General features: G+C 38.9%; 1 protein-coding gene across 2 annotated transcripts in view; it reads left to right on the top strand.

Moving 5' to 3' along the window:
* COL4A1 (collagen type IV alpha 1 chain) overlaps positions 1–20,875 on the top strand; it is a 133,422-nt gene that overhangs the window by 81,589 nt on the left and 30,958 nt on the right. For both annotated transcript variants that reach the window (XM_066985497.1, XM_066985504.1), the window contains exons 11-28: positions 361–396; positions 932–973; positions 2,653–2,742; positions 3,337–3,372; positions 3,515–3,574; positions 4,911–4,955; positions 5,161–5,214; positions 5,708–5,749; positions 6,628–6,721; positions 7,374–7,409; positions 8,972–9,136; positions 11,749–11,844; positions 12,797–12,880; positions 13,588–13,658; positions 18,214–18,405; positions 19,235–19,403; positions 19,782–19,874; positions 19,973–20,077. In XM_066985497.1, coding sequence (XP_066841598.1) covers positions 361–396; positions 932–973; positions 2,653–2,742; positions 3,337–3,372; positions 3,515–3,574; positions 4,911–4,955; positions 5,161–5,214; positions 5,708–5,749; positions 6,628–6,721; positions 7,374–7,409; positions 8,972–9,136; positions 11,749–11,844; positions 12,797–12,880; positions 13,588–13,658; positions 18,214–18,405; positions 19,235–19,403; positions 19,782–19,874; positions 19,973–20,077 — 1,510 coding nt within the window. The remainder of the gene's footprint in view (positions 1–360; positions 397–931; positions 974–2,652; positions 2,743–3,336; positions 3,373–3,514; positions 3,575–4,910; positions 4,956–5,160; positions 5,215–5,707; positions 5,750–6,627; positions 6,722–7,373; positions 7,410–8,971; positions 9,137–11,748; positions 11,845–12,796; positions 12,881–13,587; positions 13,659–18,213; positions 18,406–19,234; positions 19,404–19,781; positions 19,875–19,972; positions 20,078–20,875) is intronic.

Raw genomic sequence — 20,875 nt, 5'->3', positions numbered from 1 at the left:
GAAAAGTGAGGATTAATATTTACCACTGTCCATTTATGTGGTCAGTAGCACACAAAACTGGGGAAAAAATGTCATTAGTGAAGTTATTTTGCAGTGCATTACCACAGATTTTCTGTGATTGTTTCCTGTCTGGATGCTGATTAGATCCAGCACTCTTAACTGTAAAGCGAGCTCTGATGAAAGATCTTTGACAGATTCTGTTTATTTTATTATTTAGGCTAAGTTGGGAGCTACAGGCAGTAGCAGAAAAGTAGATCTTGGTTTAATGGAAAAATTTGCATTTTTGCTCTCATTATAGAATAAGGAATTATTCTACCTAGCATACTTTATACATATCTGCTGAAATGTACTGTCTTGTAGGGTCCCCCAGGGCCACCAGGACCTCCGGGCGAGAAGGTAAGACTTTTTTATTGTAAAGATTGTCTGTTTGTTTAGTTATTTGGCACATCAGTTACCCCCCAAATTTGGAAACTAATAGTCCTAAAGGAGTTGGTTTACTTGCAATCTGGGGATGAGTTAATGAGGCATCACAGAGAGAGCTTTTTATTTTATTTATTTATTTATTTATTTTTATTTTTGATTAGATCTGTTGCCTCAGTTGATCAAGTCAGTATTAATTACAACATTCTGTGATTATTTGGACTCATTTTAAAATGCCAAAATTTAACAGTAAAATGTTGAAAAAAGAGCATGCTGACACTAAAGTTATGCAATAAATTTAATTCTAGATATTTTTTTTTTCACAAATTGCTGTGACAACTGGAGGGTTAGGACATGATTTATTTGTTTATTTCATATGTGCCTTTAAAAGACCTATCATGTCTTTCATACCCTCTCTTAACTTTAGCCATGTACAAAATATTTGTGTGTGTGTATGCATGCATATATTCACTGCTGATGAAAATTTACTATATATAATTTTTATTTTCAGGGCTACATGGGTTTGGGCTTTCAGGGTCCAAAAGGTGAAAAGGTAAGTCTCTTTTGAAGAATTAGTGAACGACTTCCATAAAATATTCTTGAGACTATTTATTTTAACTAAATAAACTTCTGGAATTAATCTGTGAAGAAAATCAGCTCAATGGCATTGTAAGTTTTAGGCAACTTGAGTTAATCAAATCTGTAACTCATAGCTAAATGAACAGAAGTCCTAAACAGTTACAGATTTTGAACATTATGATGTTGTACCTGACATTAATTTAGGTCATTATTCTGTTTTCTAGCTGTGACTAGTACCAACTACTTTAGTTTATCGTAGGGAGATCTGGAAACATTTACTCTGTACATTAGGACTCATTAAGAGATTGATTTGAAAACAATTTAGATCTGATATATGCTGTCTGAAATTGTCAGAATTAGTTGTGATAGGACTCTTGTCTGTATCACTGCTTTAGAATGAATAGGGAGTGTGGTTTTGAAACAGATCTTGCAGTTGTCCTCTGTGTTTTGGCTTGACCAGGAGCATTTTTCAGAGCATGCAATCTGGTTTCCTTTAGCATGAAACTAAACCAAATGCTGTGCTTCAGGAACATGCCTAGCATGCTGCACCAAGTGCTGAGGGCTGAGCCTGTTGGAAGAGAGTGCGGTTAGTCCAAAGTAAATTACTCAAAACACCTGTAGTGTCAACACTGACCCTTCTCTATCAACTCTTTTGCCTGCCACACGGGCTTCTGTTGTGCTGCAGTACCTGCTAAACTGGAAGAGAGGTGCAGCCTTGCTGGTGCTGCCTGACTGCAACTGGTGATGCAGTTATGTTCTTAGTTGCCAATGCTGCCAGCTTTTTCATAAATATGGTCAACGTCCCAGAGTGCAGCATGGGACTTCATGCTGTCCAACTCGTAGCCCTTTGCTACGAGTACAACATTTGCTTGTTGTACCAAGCAAATGACCTTTCTTATTTTTGCATTGTTTGTCGATTTTGCTCATTGATGACTGATTTCCTGCCTGCTGCATGACTGTTTCAGCATTGATGCATTGCTGAGTTACCATGCATTACCTTTGGTGACTGATCCCATTTATTCCCTTAGTCAGCACCAGACGGGAGGTAACACATGTGAGGGTTAAAGTGTTATGTTTCCCACTGGGGTCTAGGTTAAAGTGCTCTATATTGGATTTTCAGGATGCAAGAAATGCTTGGAGTCATGGGTTATTAGGTAAACTGCTAGTATGTCTGAGCCCTTCTCCAAAAGCTTCTTATGATTGTCATTGGCAGAGGCCTTTGGGAGTACAAGTAAATTGTTATATATGCATTTATATTTTTTATCCACTACCCTTTTTTATGTATTTTGAAGCATACTATTCCTACTGGATAGGATTTTTCGTGACATGGTTCATCATTGAGATTAACTTTTTATCGTAGAATTGCTTGAAAAATGTTGACAATAGAAGTATGTGGAGATTTCCTGGACTTCTTAGGCTTATCTTTTGCAAAAAATAAATAGTATCGATATGTGTTATTGCTTGGCAGAAATGCATCAATCCTTTTTGGAGGTGTTTTACCATGAAAGATAGTCCTATTGCATTATATAAGCATATACGATTTTTGCTCTGCTGTGGATGCACACATAATGAAAAAGTATGACCCACACTTGTTTTCCTGAAGTTGGTCTCAGTAGTGTTTTCAATGGTCTGTCCTGGATTTGGTGTTGACAGGGAGAACAAGGAGTCCGTGGTCCCCCAGGGCCACCAGGACCTGCACCACACGTGAAAGAAAAAGGAAGCGAAATCATAAAGGGAGAAAAGGTGAGACCTTAAATGATCGACCTTGTACTCTTCAATACAATGTAGTCGTTAGAACTAACAGAAGTAAAAGAGGAAGAAGAAAATAATGAGTCACCCACAGCCGACTCTTCAAAATTGTTTGGCTTTATGTAATACATTTTGATCGTCTTTCTGGAAGTTTCTCTGAAAAATATGATGATGAATGTATAAACAATTGCGTAAAGAAGTAACACATAGCAGAAGACTTTCTGAAGAAGGAGAATTGATAAACATTGTAAACCCTAAATTTTATAAAAATTTGAATTAAGTAGCTTACACTGGACTTTTCATTTACAGAATCACATCCATGGAGTATGAGTGCTAATGAATTATCATTAATTTTCAGCTATTGAATTAGACCCTCTAAGCAATATATACTAGAATAAAAAATTAACGTAATGGATTCATGTTTTGTGTTTTGTCTAACCTCTTTTTGCACGTCATACTATTAGGCATAGTTCTTGAAGTGGAGAACAGTGCTATGTCTGATATGAAGAAATAAATGATTTACAGCCTAAATGAATTATGGGTAAAATTTTCCTTACTAATCTACATTTTTTTTTATAATTTCATTAGGGTGAACAAGGTGCAAAGGGAGAACAGGGAACCCCAGTAAGTACTTTGTATATATATATATTTATTACACTAAAAATATGGAAGAATCTAATGATGGCCCTGAATATCTTTATACCTAAAAGCAAATTTACTTTTGAATATGGCAGTATTATTAGTCTGGTATGTATTTGCCTTCCAGGGATTGCCAGGCTCAGCTTTCAGAGGAGAAAAGGGTGAACCTGGGGATCCTGGTCCACGTGTAAGTATCAATAATGTAATTACAGTCATTGCATTGCTTCCATAAACTAATTAAACTTAGTAACTATTAGTGAAACATTAAATTTGGTATATATCAAACAACAAGGGCAGGTGTACAAGCCAAGATAGTGATAACATCCATAAAGTTAATAGGTAACATGCTTTCATGTAACTAAAGACCCCTAGCAGTGGCTGAAGTGCTGAAGGCAGAGGCAAGACCCCCACTGGTCCCGGCTGAAGCAAGGTAAGTTCATTCCAAAACAAAAGGAAAAGCAAAGCAAAGCAAGTCACACCATATGCATGACTTTAGCCAAGTGTTGGATTTGTTTCAGATACTCAGGAATGGAGCAAAAAAAAATTAGATGACAGATACAAGTTAACTTGCTGGTTTCTAGCCTGACCATAACTGCTTGAGGCCACAATGTCTGCTGCATTTGCCTAGTTTGACCTATATCATAGTCTCATCCACACAATTTCTGTGAGCCATGCTGTACCTTTCACAGCTGAGCTGGTAGCAAAAGCAGTTTCTACATGAAAATGTATCTAGAGTGCTGTTTCTCAAATTGTGGGTCATCATAAACTGTTAGAAAATGACCAAGCACAGCTATAGGCATTGAATTGTACTACAGTCTGAAAGAGATCTTCCTCCTTATTTCCTACTATACTTCAAGGTTGAGTGTTCTGTCAACCCATCAGTAAAGGTGCATGATGGAATTATCGCTGCTATCAGATATATGTTTTTACTCCTACAGTAAATGAGGGTTTGAAAGCTGGAAGGACGGAGAAATGTTGGCCTGGAGCCTGCTGAGGAAGCATCTTTGCATTGTTCAAAAATAAATCTTTCAGTTTCTATACAGTTCCCTGAACAAAGCTTCTAAGATCTTTTAAATATAATTCTTGCTCTTCAAGGAAATCACAGCTACTTCTGAAATTAAGAAAAGGCACAAAAGATGAGCCACTAGTAAGATCTGATATTGTAGTTTTATGGAATTGTTTGACTACCATATGGCTAATTCCAATCAAAAAGTACATTAAAAGATTCTCCTGACCACCTTGGTCTGGTGGATCTTTTTCGTGTTCTTCTTGTGCTGGGGGCCCCAGTGCTGAATGCAGAAATCTAGGTGGGATAGGATATAATTTGTAGCATATTGAGTAACACAAGCACTAGGCAGTTACAGTTTGCTTGCTTTTTATCCTCTACACTGTCAGCTGTATTAGCACTCTTAATGAATGCATTACAATAGTGATTATTCTGTTCTAGTATTTCACCCATCATATTTAGAAATTGTGTACCAGTGGCTATCTGTTTAAGCAGAGTGGAACTTGCTGTTTTACAGGGAAAGCCTGGAAAAGATGGCGAGCCAGGACCAAAAGGACAACCTGTATGTATTTCACTAAATTATACTATTTCTTACATTCAAAATCAAAGAGTTGTCTGTGTATTATAAATGGTTGACATTTTCTAGCCTTCCAAATTATATACTTAAAATTATTGTGTTTGGTGAGTTTAATTTAAAGCTTGGATGCTGCCAGAGCTAACGTGCAACTGTGTTTTTCTTTTCTGGTGTCACTGTCTTCTACGTCCAGGGTTTGCCTGGAGGGTTTGGGATTCCGGGACGGCCTGGGGAACCTGGTGCTAAGGTGAGTCAGAGTCTGTGCTTGTCATAGCACAGAGTGAGGAGTTACGAGCTCATATGACCGGTTCATAGGTGTGTGTTGAAACTTCACATGCATGTAAAGCAGTATTAAATGAACATTGCTATGTTGCTACATTGTAAAGTCATCACTCAGAGACTACAAAAAGTCAAAATCAACATGCTTAGGTACCCCTGATTTAGTTCTATATGAATTGTTTAACACAGCCTTTATTTTCACAATCTCTTTGCTCAGCCGAGAAATGTACTTTTCTAAAAATCCCTGTTTCTCTTTATACAGTGTAAAGCAGTACAGGTCCACCTGCTAACAAATTGTTGTTTAGTATGATGTTCCAGGTGCTTAGCATTTGGATTTTGTGTGAATCTGTATCAAAGAGTTCATTTGCTAAAGAAATTATTACTACTTTTTTTTTTTTTTTTTTTTTTTTTGTGAAGAACATCTGATCTGGATTTAAAGCATAACTTGTATTTTCCTTTAGGGTGAAAAAGGTGATCAAGGTCCTCAAGGTCCCCCAGGAAGAGTAAGTAAAATAAAATCTTGTTTTATTTTAAATTTAAATGAAGATAAAAATTTTGAGAAAGTCAAAGTACTCAAACAGAAAGAAAAAAAAAAAAGAGAGATTATGCATATTCTGATCGTGCTCAAATCAGTCATGTCCTCAGTTTTTCTTAATGGAAACAAAAGCCTTATTTCTGAAGTATGTTTGAAATTTGGGAAAGGAGCTTTCAAAGAATATGAATTTTGAATGTTTTTGAGAATGGAACTGTTAGGCATTGATAATCAGTACAAACTAAAAGAGCGTTCAGAAGAATACATCTGTCAGCATTGTAGTCTATAATTTTTTTAACACCTCAAATAAAAAATGGGACTAGTCAGCAGCAGACATATCTTTGATGATGCTGCTTTCCGAGAAACTGGAAAAATTCCCAACATCTGCTCATTTGTTTTGAAAAAAGGTGCGTACTTGAATATTATATTGTAAATGTTAGTATCTTCTATGTCAAACTCAGATCAACAGTAGAAATCACCAGAGTAGAGTATTTTAAGATGAAAGGTAACACAAACCCAGCGGATCAGTACTTAGAACATACTGAGGTTTCTTTACATCATCTTCATTCAGAAAGGTGCTATCAAGCTCTCCACTTACCCATACGACTGATATGAAGGAATTTTGGTAGAATAGGAAATCCTTATTTTCTCTGGTAATTCCTCAGCAGCTACAACACTCTCACAGCAGTTGGTACCTGTCAATGAGATTGCCAGTATGGCCAAAACTGCTCAAAGCTGTTAACACGAAACAAAGTGGCTTCTGTGCCATCAGGTTGGGATGGATGACATACAAACTACTAGAGCACAGTTGCATGTTTCTAGTGTCCTCATCTTTGTCCTGCGATTCAGGTTATAGATACTGGACCAATGGACGCCTTTGGTGAAAAGGGAGACCCCGGAGTTTCAGGTTTGCCGGGACAAAAAGGTCAAAAAGGTGAAAAAGGTATGTATTCTCTCTTGTCTTTATGATTGAGTTATGCTTTTCATTTTCTTGCTACAGGAAATTAAAATCCCATGGTCTGTGGGCTCAGGGGCTCTATATAACTGTGGAATGTTCCATTTTTTATTTAATTGCTTTCAAATTATTACATTTTGTGATAGTTTTTAAAACACTTCTTCTCATCATCAATAAGACAGCATTTCATTAATAGTTTGGAAAAGAATAAAATGGGGCCTGGCTTTATGGAGGTTAAAGAATCCAGTGAGATTATTTAACAAAGAAGTGAATACAATCACAAAGTGGGTAATAGTGCAGAGAATCTTGAAGAGACGCCTCAAAAAAAGTCAATAGTTATATTTTAATTCTTTAAATGGACTTGGGTTATTTGCAAAATTCCTCAGTAGACAGGGAATTCCTATAGACAGCATTCCCAATTTCCCCATTACAGACATCTCCCTGTTGAAGAAAGACCAGTGGAGAAGATGGCACACCATAGGGACTTTTTACTAAGTGTATTGTTTGCAGATATCTATGAGTTATTTAACTTTTGATACAGAGAATACTTGCTTATAATGTGTACTTAATATGTGCTAGAATTGCATTCATGATAGCATTGCTGACTTGATTGCCTAATTGAAAACCTCTCTTTTTAAAGGTTTTCCTGGTTTACAAGGAATCCCAGGAATTCCAGGTATGATTTTGTTCACTTTTTTTTGGTTGTTCTTCTTGGGTGGAGAATCCTGAGAGGTGGTCTCCTCATCTGCTTTCAGCCTGACTTACAGGGTGCCCAGGTAGTGGCCTCTCTGAGGATCTAATCTCCACCTCAGACCATTCCTGTTGATTGCTTTTCTGGAATCTCTGCTGTGATCTAGCCTTGCTCTTTGTGTAGAGCTCTGATAATTCTTAAATCTTCTCTGATCGCTGCTTAAATCGATAAGTGTTAGTGTGCACACGTCATCTGAGAGAATCCAGAGAGTATGGCTCCATTGGGCATGAGGAGCTGTAGAATGTGAATATGTGTGTGTACCTATGTATGTTTACTCTTGCACAGATAATCTGGTTTGCTTTCACTTTGGCTTTATATGCATTTGCATAAATACAATAAAACAAGATTTGTTGGAGGAAATAATATTTATTAGATCAAAGTCATTCCTGAAGGCTTCCTGCTTTTTTTTTTTTTGACTGTCATTTGATCTAATAAAAGTTATTTCTCTTGCCTGTAAATGTTGCCTTTTTCATAGTCTAACATCTTCACATACATGGCCACACTACTATTATGCATATGTACATGTGTATGTGTTTGGACTAAACCATGATATTTGCTTTTTAAAAACGAACCAAATAATCTGTAGAAACCTGACTCCAGTACATCCAGTAGTGATACTACTATAATCTCCTTTGCTCGTATTTTCCATCTTGAGAGTTGCTATGTATGAAATTATTGTGAACCAGGGTCAGATAGTTGCCAGGAAATTTTTCGCAGCTTAGGGAGGAGATACTATATACTACAGGCAGTAGTAATCCCTAAAGAATTCCGTATGACATAGAAGAAGAATGGTGGCTCTTTCTCTGTTATTACCCTACAGAAATTGAGATTTGTGTGACTTAAATATCTTCACTACAATATTGCAGATGGCTCAAAATGGTTTAGCAGTCAAATCTCATGATTAATTGTTAATTAAAATAAGTCATTGAAGTAGGAAGACCTGTGTGACTGTGCAAATAGCTAAAAGAAGATCTTGAGTAATTTTTTTCCTAGTTGTTTAACTGCCTGCCTTTATTGGCTGCTGTTTACTTATTATTCCTACGAACAGTTTGGGGTTTAGCATTCCTGAAAATCTGCTAGCATCATTGAATACCAATTTACTGAAGTTCTTACAGATGCTGTTCATTTCCAGGTGTGTTTAAGATTTGGCTTATTATGAGACGAGCATAATGGTTTCTAAATGTAATAGCTAAATGAACTCCTTTGTCACCATTTTTTCTTAGCCAGCAAAAATTGGTTCAAATAAATCTCAGAACGTTACTTTTCCCAGTGTTTGCTCAGGGACTGAATGGAAGTGAGTTATTCTGAGCTGTAGTGAAAATATGCCCTGAATTTTGTAAATCACCAATAGTAAAAATACAGTTCCTCTTTATTTTGCACTACCATTTTCCAATTTCTCTCCGAAACTTATTGTAAGCTAATGTGTTGATAACGTTACTGTCTTTTTTCTTGAACCTTCTTTCATCTACGTTTTATTCTGTCCGAAGGTCGACCAGTTCCAGACAGAGTAGGATCACCTGGTGTCCCTGGAGAGAGAGGTGAAAAAGGTGAAAAGGGTTCTCCTGGATTCCCTTTACCTGGACCCCCCGGAAGAGATGGTTTCCCAGGTCCCCCTGGGCTCCCTGGCCCTCCAGGTCCTCCAGGCGTAACAGGTAAGTAAAGCACTTGGCTGCTTTTCACTATGAAGTCTCAATAATGCACGTTGCATGCACTTGAAAAAGAAAACGGAAACAAGATTATAAAAGCTATAATTAGGATGCATTTACATCTTGGAATAAATGTATCTGAGCTGTTAACGAATAAAGTGGAAAAAAAAAAAGATGCTAATACTATTCATAGCATAAAAGACAGATGTTCAATATCACAACTTACAAGTCTTCAGCACCAATATATATACACAAAAGTATTTATAATTGCTGTGATGGGGCAACCCTAGATATACAGACTAGGGGATGAGAGCCCTGTAAAAAGGGATCTGGCGGTTTTGGTTGACGGCAAGTTGAATATGAGTGAACAGCGTGCCCTAGCAGCCAAAAGGGTGAACTGTACCCTGGGGTGCATCAGGGACAGCATTGCTAGCTGGTTGAGGGAAGGGATTGGCCCACTCTGCTCTGCATTGTGGGCTCACATCGAGTACTGTGGACAGTTTTGATCACCACAGTATAAGAAAGAGATGAAACTATTGGAGAGCCTCCAAAAGGAGGGTTAAAAAGATGGTGAAGGGTCTAGAGAGGAAGATGTATGAGGAGCAGCTGAGGTCCCTTGGTTTGTTCAGCCCAGAGCAGAGCAGGCCGAGGGGAGGCCTCATGGCGGCCTGCAGCTCCCTCACGAGGGGAGCGGAGGGGCAGGCGCTGAGCTCTGCTCTCTGGGGACAGCGACAGGACCCGAGGGAACGGCATGGAGCTGGGACAGGGGAGGGTCAGGCTGGGGGTTAGGGAAAGGTTCTGCACCCAGAGGGTGGTCGGGCACTGGGACAGGCTCCCCAGGGCAGGGGTCATGGCACCAAGGCTGGCGGAGTCCAAGGAGTGTTTGTTCAATGCTCTCAGACATAGGGTTTGGTTTTTGGGTGGTCTTGTGTGGAGCCAGGAGTTGGATTCAGTGATCCCTGTGTGTCTCTTCCAACTCAGGATATTCTGTGATTCAACTAAACTAGACATTACACTAACACTTCATTTTGGACAGTACATATCAGACAACATCAAATATGTAATATAAATAAAGAGGCATGTATTTTAGGGTTAGTTGTTACCCAGAGACATTAAGTAATTATTAGATAAAGATGTCTTCAGTTTATTCCTAATACTGTATTTTATGATTCTATTATTGTATTTGTCATGCATACTTTTTGTGAGCCCTAAGCCATCTATGCTTCAAGTAATAGTTGCAAACAAATTTGCTCAACATGAAACTTTAATATTTAATCATACTGCTTTTTTTTTGGTCCCTCACAGTGTTCATTTGGACTTTATATTGCATAACTGTAAATTGAGCTGGTTTGATGTTGGTTTTTAACTAAAGGACAATGACGTAAAAATAACAAGGGAAGTACTAAGAGTATAACAGAAAAATAAAAAATATAAAAAGCAGTGTTCTGCTTTTGCACTACAGTTTTAGGTAAATGCTTAAAATTAACTTGCCTTACGTATTTTGTTGGGCTGTAAACCTTAACATAAAAATGACTGGTTTGTTTTACCTACATAGTCAGCGAGAGGAAAAGTGGTGTTTTACTTACAATTCTTTAGTAGATTTGAAAATGTTTAGAGATAACTGGAGTAGAGTAAAACTTTAGTATGTGCAGGTGACATATATACTTTATGCAGGCAATGGTTCCTTTGTGTTTTGTCCTGTAGATTTTGCTGAAAAATTTAAAGCTCTAGCTTCACAGCTGTGATTTTGTTAACCTTTTAAAAGATTAAATATGAAATAGAAGATTCCTATTAAAATGAACATTATTCTCTATGGAATTCCTAAACCAAAAGTGTTTGCTAATGAATCAGTATAAAATTCAACACTTAGAACAGGTAATTAAATAGTGAAATCTCACCCCGCCCCTTAAAGTAATAAGAGCAATAAGAGCAAATCCTGTTTTTTAATAAAAAAATGTTTCATGTTTCTGTCACTGTGCCTTCCCCAGACCCTTCTTTAGCTTTCTTCAGATACAGAATGGGAGGAAAAAAAATCCCTTTGTGTTTAGCTGTTGTTTGCCAAACTTCACATAAACATTTTGACTCTTGACTTTGGCCAAAATGATTAGGTTGGAGCCTGTGCCATAACATCAAACAGAACAAGCACAATTTGTATTCCTACATTAAGTTTGCTGGGTGGTGTTATTTGTTAGCTATTTCAGTTCCTAGTACCTGTAGTTTCTTGTTTTCAGAAAGCTTTATTGGTGTGAAGAAGTTAAACAGATGTTAACAAGCTGCTTTTGACCTAGGAAGTTTCCAAAAACTCTAGGCTAGGTACAAAAAACCCTACATAAAAATATCTACATACAATAAAAATACGTTTTGTGTGAAAGTTATAAACTAGTTATAGCAGAGTCATCTTTTTTTCTGTAATTCTGGGGGTTTCTTAAGTAATATATCTGGAATCAGAATGCAGAATCTGAGTTTTTTTTCAGATTAAAACAAATAAATAGAAAAATGAAAGACTCTCCTGATGTACCACTACTCACAGATAAATTCAGCTAGGACATTCATAAATGCAACCCTGTGATAGAAACTTGGATTTGCCAGACAATAGCTCTGTTGCATTTCAATTGCAGATGGAATTGATCAATGCCAGCAGGGGCAACCTGGTGCACCAGGTATACCTGGACCTCCAGGGCAACATGGATTTCCAGGAGAGATGGGAGAGAAAGGTAATAATATTTAAAATGAAAGTGTGGTTGCTTTCTATTGCTTTGTACCCTGGGTCTTGGATATGTGGAGGTACTGAGCCAGTTAACTGGATCCAGAGAATTGCTACTTAACATTAATTACGCTAACAGTTCATGGATGTGCAAGATGCTTCTTGGGTCTCTGGTGAATAGAAGAAGGATACTGTGTATTGAGTTGTGTGACACGAACTTCACTTACATTTCACTTCACTTAGGCATTGCTGGTAAGTGATAAAAGATGGGTGATTTCAGGAACGAAACAGTATCTGGGAATTAAAAAAGAGTTGAGTATAGACTAATTAAGCGTAAATTGAACTGTTCATGGCAATTTAAGATATGAATTCTGAGATGAAGAATTAAAGGGGAAGATGAGTTGGGAATAGAGATAGTTTATGAATCAGTACCTTGACTATAATTGAAACTAAAATTGCCACACCTGCAAGTAGTAATGTCAACTGTGTGGTTTAGCACTGTCAGCTAAATGGACATATACAAAAAATGAACGGCACTAATTTACATATCAGTTGATTCTTCCTAATCTCATTCTGCTCACTTCTTTTTAAAACTGTAAATTGCAGTGGCTGTGGAGTTTTTTCTTCTTCTACTTTAAACTTTTCATATCTTCTATACCCAGTGTATATTTCTCTTCTTTTTGATCCTCTTCAGCCTGGTTCCATCTAACCCTCCTATTAAATACTGTCTGTAGAATAATATATAAGTTGACTTTAATGCCATTCCTTTAAAAGTTTTATAGGCTTGAATATCAGTTTGCTGATAAATTCTCTTTGAAGCATATAGTTAGAAATAACACATTTATTTATATTCCTTCAACATGAAGTGTATTAAATTGACATTTACTACTGGATTCCACCTGATTGCAGCTCTCTTAAATCTTGTCATTTTTATTCATTACTTTTTTTTTTTTTTTCTTCAGGTGAAAAAGGAGAAACCTGTACTTTATGTGATAAAGTAGGACCTCCTGGACTTCCAGGACCACAAGGACCACCAGGTCCAGCAGGTAAAAAAAATTAACTACCTGTGAATTAACTGCTATGGCTAAAACCTAGAAATACAGTGTATATTATGTGATTAATTATTTTTTCTCCCACTAATAAAATTGCTTGTGAAACTAATGAAAAAAAGATAGAATATTCTTATTTTTGGCCTGATTCCTAATTCCCACTGAAATTGACAAGGAAGCAGAAATAGGCCACAGTGGAGTATCTTTGCAAACTGTAGACCGAATTGTGAAAGTGAAAAAAAGTGTGGGAAGCATTTGCCCTACATTCTCAGGCTTGGCAGTAGCTCATACATATGTTCCCAATCCTAGGATCAAATTGTGTGACCCAAAAGAAATGATTTGTCTGCTGCCATGTCAGAGAATTGCCACATGCAAACACTGATAATATTCTCAATGTTTTTTCCAGTAGTTGTGAAGAAAAAGGAACATGTTTTAGGTAGTTTGAAGATTGCAAAGTCTACATGATAGATCTAAGTTATAAGGTGAATTAATTCCAAAGTCAAATGCCTCATCAACTTCTGAGCTTGCGAATGCAGACACAGGGAGCACACGAGCACATGAATACAGACATCTTCACTGACTTTTTATTATATTAATTGGGGATAGAATTAAACAGTTTGTGAAGAATCACAAAGGCTTCACATACAATGATCTATTTTTAAACCATGTAATGAATAGAATTCTACTTTTCTGTCTCTGAAAAGGTTTTCCAGGACAATCAGGTTTCAAGGGTGACAGAGGCTTACCTGGACTTGATGGCCTTCCAGGGGTACCTGTAAGTAATGCCTTACCAGATATCGTGTGCTTATTTCCTGTTAGATGTGTGGTAAGAAAACATTCAGTGTGATTGTGTAATAGTTCTGATTAAAAATAGACCAACACAGTGATATAATAAAATTAAAGAACTGGCTATACTTAGTAAAATAAACTAGGAAGCAGTATTGTCTAGCTATGAAAAAAGAGCTGTTGGAAATGGGTTATATTGCCATGCTTACCCATCAGATGAACTCAGCAGTGGAGCTGGGTAAAAAGTAGGATTTTGCATGAAACAGATGCAGGTCTGCCCTGAACCTTGTATAGCAAGGTATCTTTCCAGTAACTCTTCGTTTTGTGAACATAACATATTGAGAGAGAGATGCAGTGCCATCTAGTGTAATGTAAGCAGTTAGTCAATATTAGCAATCGGTATACTTTAGCAGTTTGTCTGAATTTTGGGAAATGTGTGCAGCGTATTCTATGAAATCTAATTTTCAGATATTTAGCAGGGAAGCCAAGTGGTTTTCAAGAAATAAAGAAGGTCTGTGAAAGCATCCTGATAATGGGATCACTTGAAAATTATGTTGATGCAGCATAACACAGCTCTCACTAAGGCTGGATATCAGAAGCAGAAAAGCCTTAATTATAGCACATGCTTAAAATGACAACACAATCACTCCTAGATGAACACTGTACTAGCACAACTACATTTGATCTTGTCAGAGTTCACTTGAGTGTCCCTGCATACACCGTGGTAGGCTGCGAAGACTGACATTAGCACACATGTTCCTGTAGCGTAATGTGGATTTTGACACCATAGAATCATAGACTCATGGAATCCTAGAATGGCTTGGGTCCGAAGGAACGTTAAAGACCACCTTGTTCCAACCCTCCTCCTGTGGACAAGGATGTCACCCACTAGGTCAGGTTGCCCAGGACCCCATCCAACCTGGCCTTGAACACTTCCAGGGGTGGGGCATCCACAGCTTCTTTGGGCAAGCTGTGCCAGTGCCTCACCACCCTTGGAGTAAAGAATTTCCTCCTAACATCTAATCTAAACCTCTCCTCTTTTAGTTTAAAACTGTTCCTCTTGTCTTACCACTATCTGCCCATGTAAAAACTCACACTCCATCTATTTTATAAGCCTCTTTAAGTACTGGAAGGCCACAATGAGGTCTCCCTGGAGCCTTCTCTTTTTCAGACTAAATCCCCGGCTCCCTCAGCCTTTCTTCTCAGGAGAGGTGCTTGAGCCTTCTGATCATGGCCCTCCTCTGGACTCATTCCAACAAGTTCATGTCCTTGTTTTGGGAGTCCCAGAGCTGGATGCAGCACTCCAAGTGGCCTCATGAGGGCAAAGTAGAGGGAGACAATCACCCCCCTCAGCCTGCAGGTGACTCCTCTGTTGATGCAGCCCAGGATACAGTTGGCCTTCTGGGTTGCAGGCACACACTGCTGGCTTATGTAAAGCTTTTTGTCCACCCAAGAACCCCCAAGTCCTTTTCCAGAGGGCTGCTCTCAATGAGCTCTTCTCCCAGTCTGTACCCAGGTCTCGCATTGCCCCGACCCGTGGGCCCACTTCTCAAGCTTGTCCAGGTCCCTTTGGATGGCATCCCTTCCTTCTGTTGTATCAACTGCACCACTCAGCTTGGTGTCATCTGAAAACTTGCTGAGGGTGCACTTGATCCCACTGTCTATGTCATTGATAAAGATCTTAAACAGCACTGGGCCCAAAACAAACCCCTGAGGGACCACACTTGTCACCAGCCTCCACCTGGATATTGAGCCATCGACTGCAACTCTTTGGGCATGGCCATCCAGACAATTCCTTATCCATCGAATGGTCCACCCTTCAAATCCATCTCTTTCCAATTTGGAGATGAAAATGTCATGGGGAACCATGCCAAAGGCCTTACAGAAGTCCAGGTAGATGACATCAGTCGGTCTTCCCTTGTGGACTGATGCAGTCACTGAATCATAGAAGGCCACTAGGTTGGTCAGGCACAATTTGCCCTTGGTGAAGTCATTCTGGCTGACTTGGATCACCTCCTTGTCCTTCATGTGCCTTGCCATTGCTTGCAGGAGGATCTTTTCCATGATCTTCCCAGGCACAGAGGTGAGGCTCACCAGTCTGTAGTTCCCCAGGTCCACCTGTCTACCCTTTTTAAAAATGGGAGTGATGTTTCCCTTTTTCCAGTCACCAGAGACTTCACCTTGACTGCCAGGACTTTTCAAATATGTTGAAGAGAGGCTTGGTAACTCCATCAGCCGGTTCCCTCAGGACCCTGGGATGCATGTCATCAGGCCCCATAGACTTGTGCCTGTTCAGTTTCATCAGGTGGTCTCAAACCTGCTCTTTACTTACAGTGGGAGGGACTTTGCACCCCCAGCCCTTGTCTGCATGTTCAGTGAAACAAAAGATGTGGGAAGCCTGACTGGCAGTGATGTCTGAGGCTAAGAGTACTCTGTTGAGTACCTCAGCCTTTTCCATGTCAGTTGTTACCAGTTCTCCCTTCTCATGTATCAGAGGAGGTACACTCTCCTTGGCCTTTCTTTTCTGACCGATGTACCTACAGAATCCCTACTTGTTATTCTTTGCCACTCTTGCCAAGTTCAGTTCCATTTGTGCCTCGGCTTTCCTGATCCCATTCCTACACATCTGAATGGGATCTGGACACAATTCCTAATGTAAGTAGAGTGACTTTGTCAGAGTCTTCCCAGCCTTTTTTTCCCCTAAAGCTGTTTTCTCCTTCCAGCTGAGCATTTCTGGCAACATAGCTTCTCAGTGGTGTTCATGTGTGCTAACTGTAACACACACTGGAATTATCCAAGCTCCCTCTACCACCAGCGGTGAGAGATAAGGCACCTTCAGAAGTTAGTCCAACCTACCTATATTAATTCCTTACTCAAGGAATCTATTTCTTGCCCTTGAGTATGAATAAAGCCTAGATACTTTAATTTAGGCAACAAAAGTTAGCTGGGATGGATTCCATTCTCTGTGTTTCCACTTTGATAAACAGGATGGTATTACTCAGTGACCAAGCTTACTACAATATTAATGGGTCCCTGAAAGAAGGAGTGGAGAAAAATAGGAAAGAGAAAATATGAAAGAGACAAAAAATAAAAGACATCCTAACATATTTAAGCTTTTGTCATTTCCGGCATTTGTTCTCAGCACATTTTTGACACATCTTTACATTTTCCTTTTATTGCCTCTCAAGTTCTGATCATGTCTTTCATCAGATGAGGACTGGTTGTTCTTCTGAATATTTTTTAAGCTTGCCTTGGTTTACAAAATTCAGACAGATGGTGATCCAGCGTACAGTTCAGTTTGGAAAAACTATTATATAGAGGCCATCTTTGCAAGCCTGCATTGTTCCAATCCATTCCACAGCATCAGAGTCTGATTCAAGATCCACCAAAGCTAAAGGAACAGTGTTCTAGTTCAGGTTTAAGTGGAAGGTACACTTAAACCATAAGCAGTGAATGTTGGCTGTGAAGTTTGTGCATTACTATCCTAGTCCTGATCCACCTGAAAATAGAGTAAACATTCCAATGAAAAAAGTTCATACAAGTCCTAGACAATATGTAGGGAAAAACTGAATTCTGGATATCCTGTAGGTGTATTGTAATATAAAGGACTGCTTCCCTGGAAAGCTTACAAAGCTTCCTCTGAACATGTGTATAGTATTCTATGCAGCAAGAGACCGTGGATGTTAATGGAACAAAATCAATGAATGTTGGTAATGATGTGAAATGTATACTTTAATCAGCTAAATGTCATAAATAAACTACACAGGGAGCTTTCAGTCTTCAGTTAGTGTTAGCTCTTGTGCAAATAACACTTGAATTTTATATAAGACAATGAATTGAATTTAATATGCAGTCTATGTATTTAGTGAATGTTTCAGTTGATTTTAAAGTTTCTGAAAGAAGCAAAATCAGGAGTTTTGGACTTGTATAGGCAGTTTAAACCTGTAAGTTTGGCTATGCTTTTCTTTGCATAATGGAAGCATGCTCTTTTCCTGTATTAGTACTATTTCTAGTATTGTAAAGTATCCTGGAAATGTAGGATGCAACCTTTGTTGCATTTTTGTCATAGAAATAGGGTCCACAGTGTTACAGAGTACGACTTTGGGGGCAGACATGTTAGCTCTGACAGGGCTTTTTCAAAAAGCCTAGATTACCTTGATGATAATATAATGTAAATATATGTAACTGAAGTTCAGTGTGTAGTATATTGAAAATTCAGAGTAGATTTTTGGTGCCAAGACCTACAGCTCTTGTGTAAATAGTGAAGGTTTATATTCACCATCTAAAATGACATACCTTTGGTATGATACAATGACAGCGTGGTCAAGAAAGAGAAATTTGCACTAGTTCCTTATTTACACTGCTATATCCTGGAAACAACTCTCATTTGACCTCCTTGGTTGAAAACTTAATGGTTTATTTGATTTGGGTCTACTTTTTAATTTCCGAAGATCTGTTTTTTTTTGTTTGTTTGTTTTTGTTTTTTTTAATCAGTTGAAAGGTTGATAGGGCAAGTGATAACATTTCAATTTATGAAATTTCAGGGGCCCCCAGGTGCTCCAGGACTTATCGGCCACCCTGGGGCAAAAGGAGAACCAGGAGATTTTTCTTATGATTCTATCCTGAAAGGTGAAAAGGGAGATCCTGGTTTCCCAGGACAACCAGGTATTCCTGGAAGAGAAGGAACACCAGGAAAAGATGGATTGCCAGGTCCACAGGGTCCAAAAGGAGCATCGGTATGTGTTATTTCTTTATGTTTGCACTGTCCTGCTGAATGTTTCTGTATTTTTACATATTGTCCTACACTTGCTTTATGTTTACTGGCCTCATTCATTGTTCCACTTTTTTTTTTTTTTTTTTTTTTTACCTTGGGTAGTTCATTCCTCCTCAGAAGAGGACTCTGGTTTCTCTAGAACTAGTGAAGACTAGGGTCTTTCAACAACAGAGTATTTCAGTTTGATTTTGAATTCTCTCTGAACATGTCATGCAAATATGTGATCCAACTCAGACGTATTCAGATTACAAGGCTTGCTGCTTTCAGGACTACAGCAAGGTTACTTCCCCCACATTGTGGGTGTGGACAATATTTTTTTTTTCATTTCTCCGTTTCTCAAAGTTTTATAATGAGAACTGGTATGGATGATTTAACTCATATCTGAAGATGATTGAAGGAATGCAGTTGTCCAAGCAGAGATAATTAGGATGAGGTTCAACTTTGTTCTAGCAGACTTATATTCTTGTGGAAACTAATGTTTCAAAGTCTTGCCCTATTAGCGGGTTCAGCTGATGTGGATGTGGAGCTGGATCTGGAGCTCAGATTTGCTCCCAGATCCACAACTGGGAAAATAGCCTAAATGATCCAGTTACCTGCATTGCACATTAGGTATGATTTCCATGTACTTTTCTACGTGCAACACAGTTCTACTTCCATTGAATTCAGTGATAAAGGTGTTACAAGTAGGTACCCTGTGCCAAGTCCAAGTTACAATGTATTCACACAGATGGGAGGATGTGTTCTGTCTTGCCAATCATGCAAGAAGTACATTTATACTGTCTACAAATTAGGGTACAGCTGGCTTGAAAGGAGAACGTGGTCCCCCTGGCCAACCTGGATTCCCTGGAGTACGTGGTGAAAGAGGTTTTCCTGGCCCTCCTGGGATAGGCACTGCAGGGTTACCTGGTGACAAAGGAGACAGAGGCTTTGCTGGAACCCCAGGTTTACCAGGCCTTCCAGGTAATGCTATAGTATGCATTTTTTTTTAAGTCTCCTTTAAAGTGTCCTTTAAGGTGTTTCTAAGTGGAAATCAACTTAGGGGATCACTGGAATTTAATATGGAAAGAAAAAGACTAATTTAGATCAGTGTTTACTTTCAGCAGTTTACTTGCACATCTTTGAAGGCATTTTCCTTTCTTTTTTTTCTATCAGGCCAAACAGGATGGTTTAAAGTTATCTTAAACCTAGTTCATTGTAGTTTTCTATGGATATTCTATAAAAAAACTTCATAAAAAGTCAGTTTTAATGGTGTGGAGGGTCTAACACTGCTGGCAAGGTGAATGAAACTCCTCTGTTTAATTTCATCAGTTTGGACTTAATACATCTTTACATTCATAGGGACAAAGGGTGAAGCAGGACGAACTATACCGCTCCCTGGACCTCCTGGGGCAGATGGCCTTCCTGGGCCACCTGGTTTCCCTGGACCCCAAGGTACAGTGTTCTGTTAATCTTTCTCTGATCATCTTAATGTTTCTGTTTCCCAGAAGTTAACATTGGTATTAACTTTTGTCTTGTTTTCACTCGCAAAGGTGACAAAGGGAATCCTGGGCTTCCAGGGATACCTGGCCTGCCAGGAGAAAAAGGTGCTGTTGGACAGCCAGGTATAGGGTTCCCTGGACCTCCGGGACCCAAAGGTAAGATAAAGTTATCCATCTAACAGAGCTGGTGTAACTGAAGTGTGGATGGAGGACTGCACTGTCATCCAGCCATGGCTGCACGAGGAGATCTGCAAGGTGTAGCAGAAGAACTTCCCTCGTGAAAGTCCACAGACACCACGATGAGGATACTTTCAAGGCACACCTGCTTTGTGCAGTCATGTGGTGCAGATACAGGCAATGCTACTGCCAGAACAGAAAGTGATATAGTGCATCCTGTGTTGCAGCAACTGAGGTTGCTGATAGATGAGATGGCCTTGCTGAAAGATGATTTAGGTTGGTGAAAGGTGATTTAGGTTGCTGAAAGATGATTTAGGTTGGTCAAAAAAACATGTTAACATAAGTATGACATTTTTGTACCAGAGCTCACAGGTCTGTGGTGTCCCAGGTGGATGGGAGTGTTTGGTCAAAATACCAGCAGATTCAGTAAAAGTTTAGGCTTCCCCACATGGCCATTGTCAGGGTGTACACATAGTTTAGAGTCTATAAGATCATACTCTTGTTTCAGATTTTTGAGAGATGTATTTTGTAATGCTAATGCTACTCATTCTGGACTAGATGACTGAGCTTTCAGCAGCCACTTCAACCGCCATTCTCTCTCTCTCACACACCATGAACTGGGAGGGTCAGATAGACTTTTAAAAAGAAAAGGGAAATCTTTACCTGTGAACACCTCTAGTTCTTCCAAATCTGACATGACACAAACCTGAACAGAAAAGTTCCATGGCATCTAGAAAAGGATTGCTAAATGCCAGCAAAAAAGGAACGACATATCCA

Source organism: Anser cygnoides, chromosome 1 (genome assembly GCF_040182565.1).
Source record: "Anser cygnoides isolate HZ-2024a breed goose chromosome 1, Taihu_goose_T2T_genome, whole genome shotgun sequence".
NCBI lineage: Eukaryota > Metazoa > Chordata > Aves > Anseriformes > Anatidae > Anser > Anser cygnoides.
The sequence above is the reverse complement of the archived record's forward strand: the minus strand, read 5'-3'. Positions and strand labels throughout refer to the sequence as shown.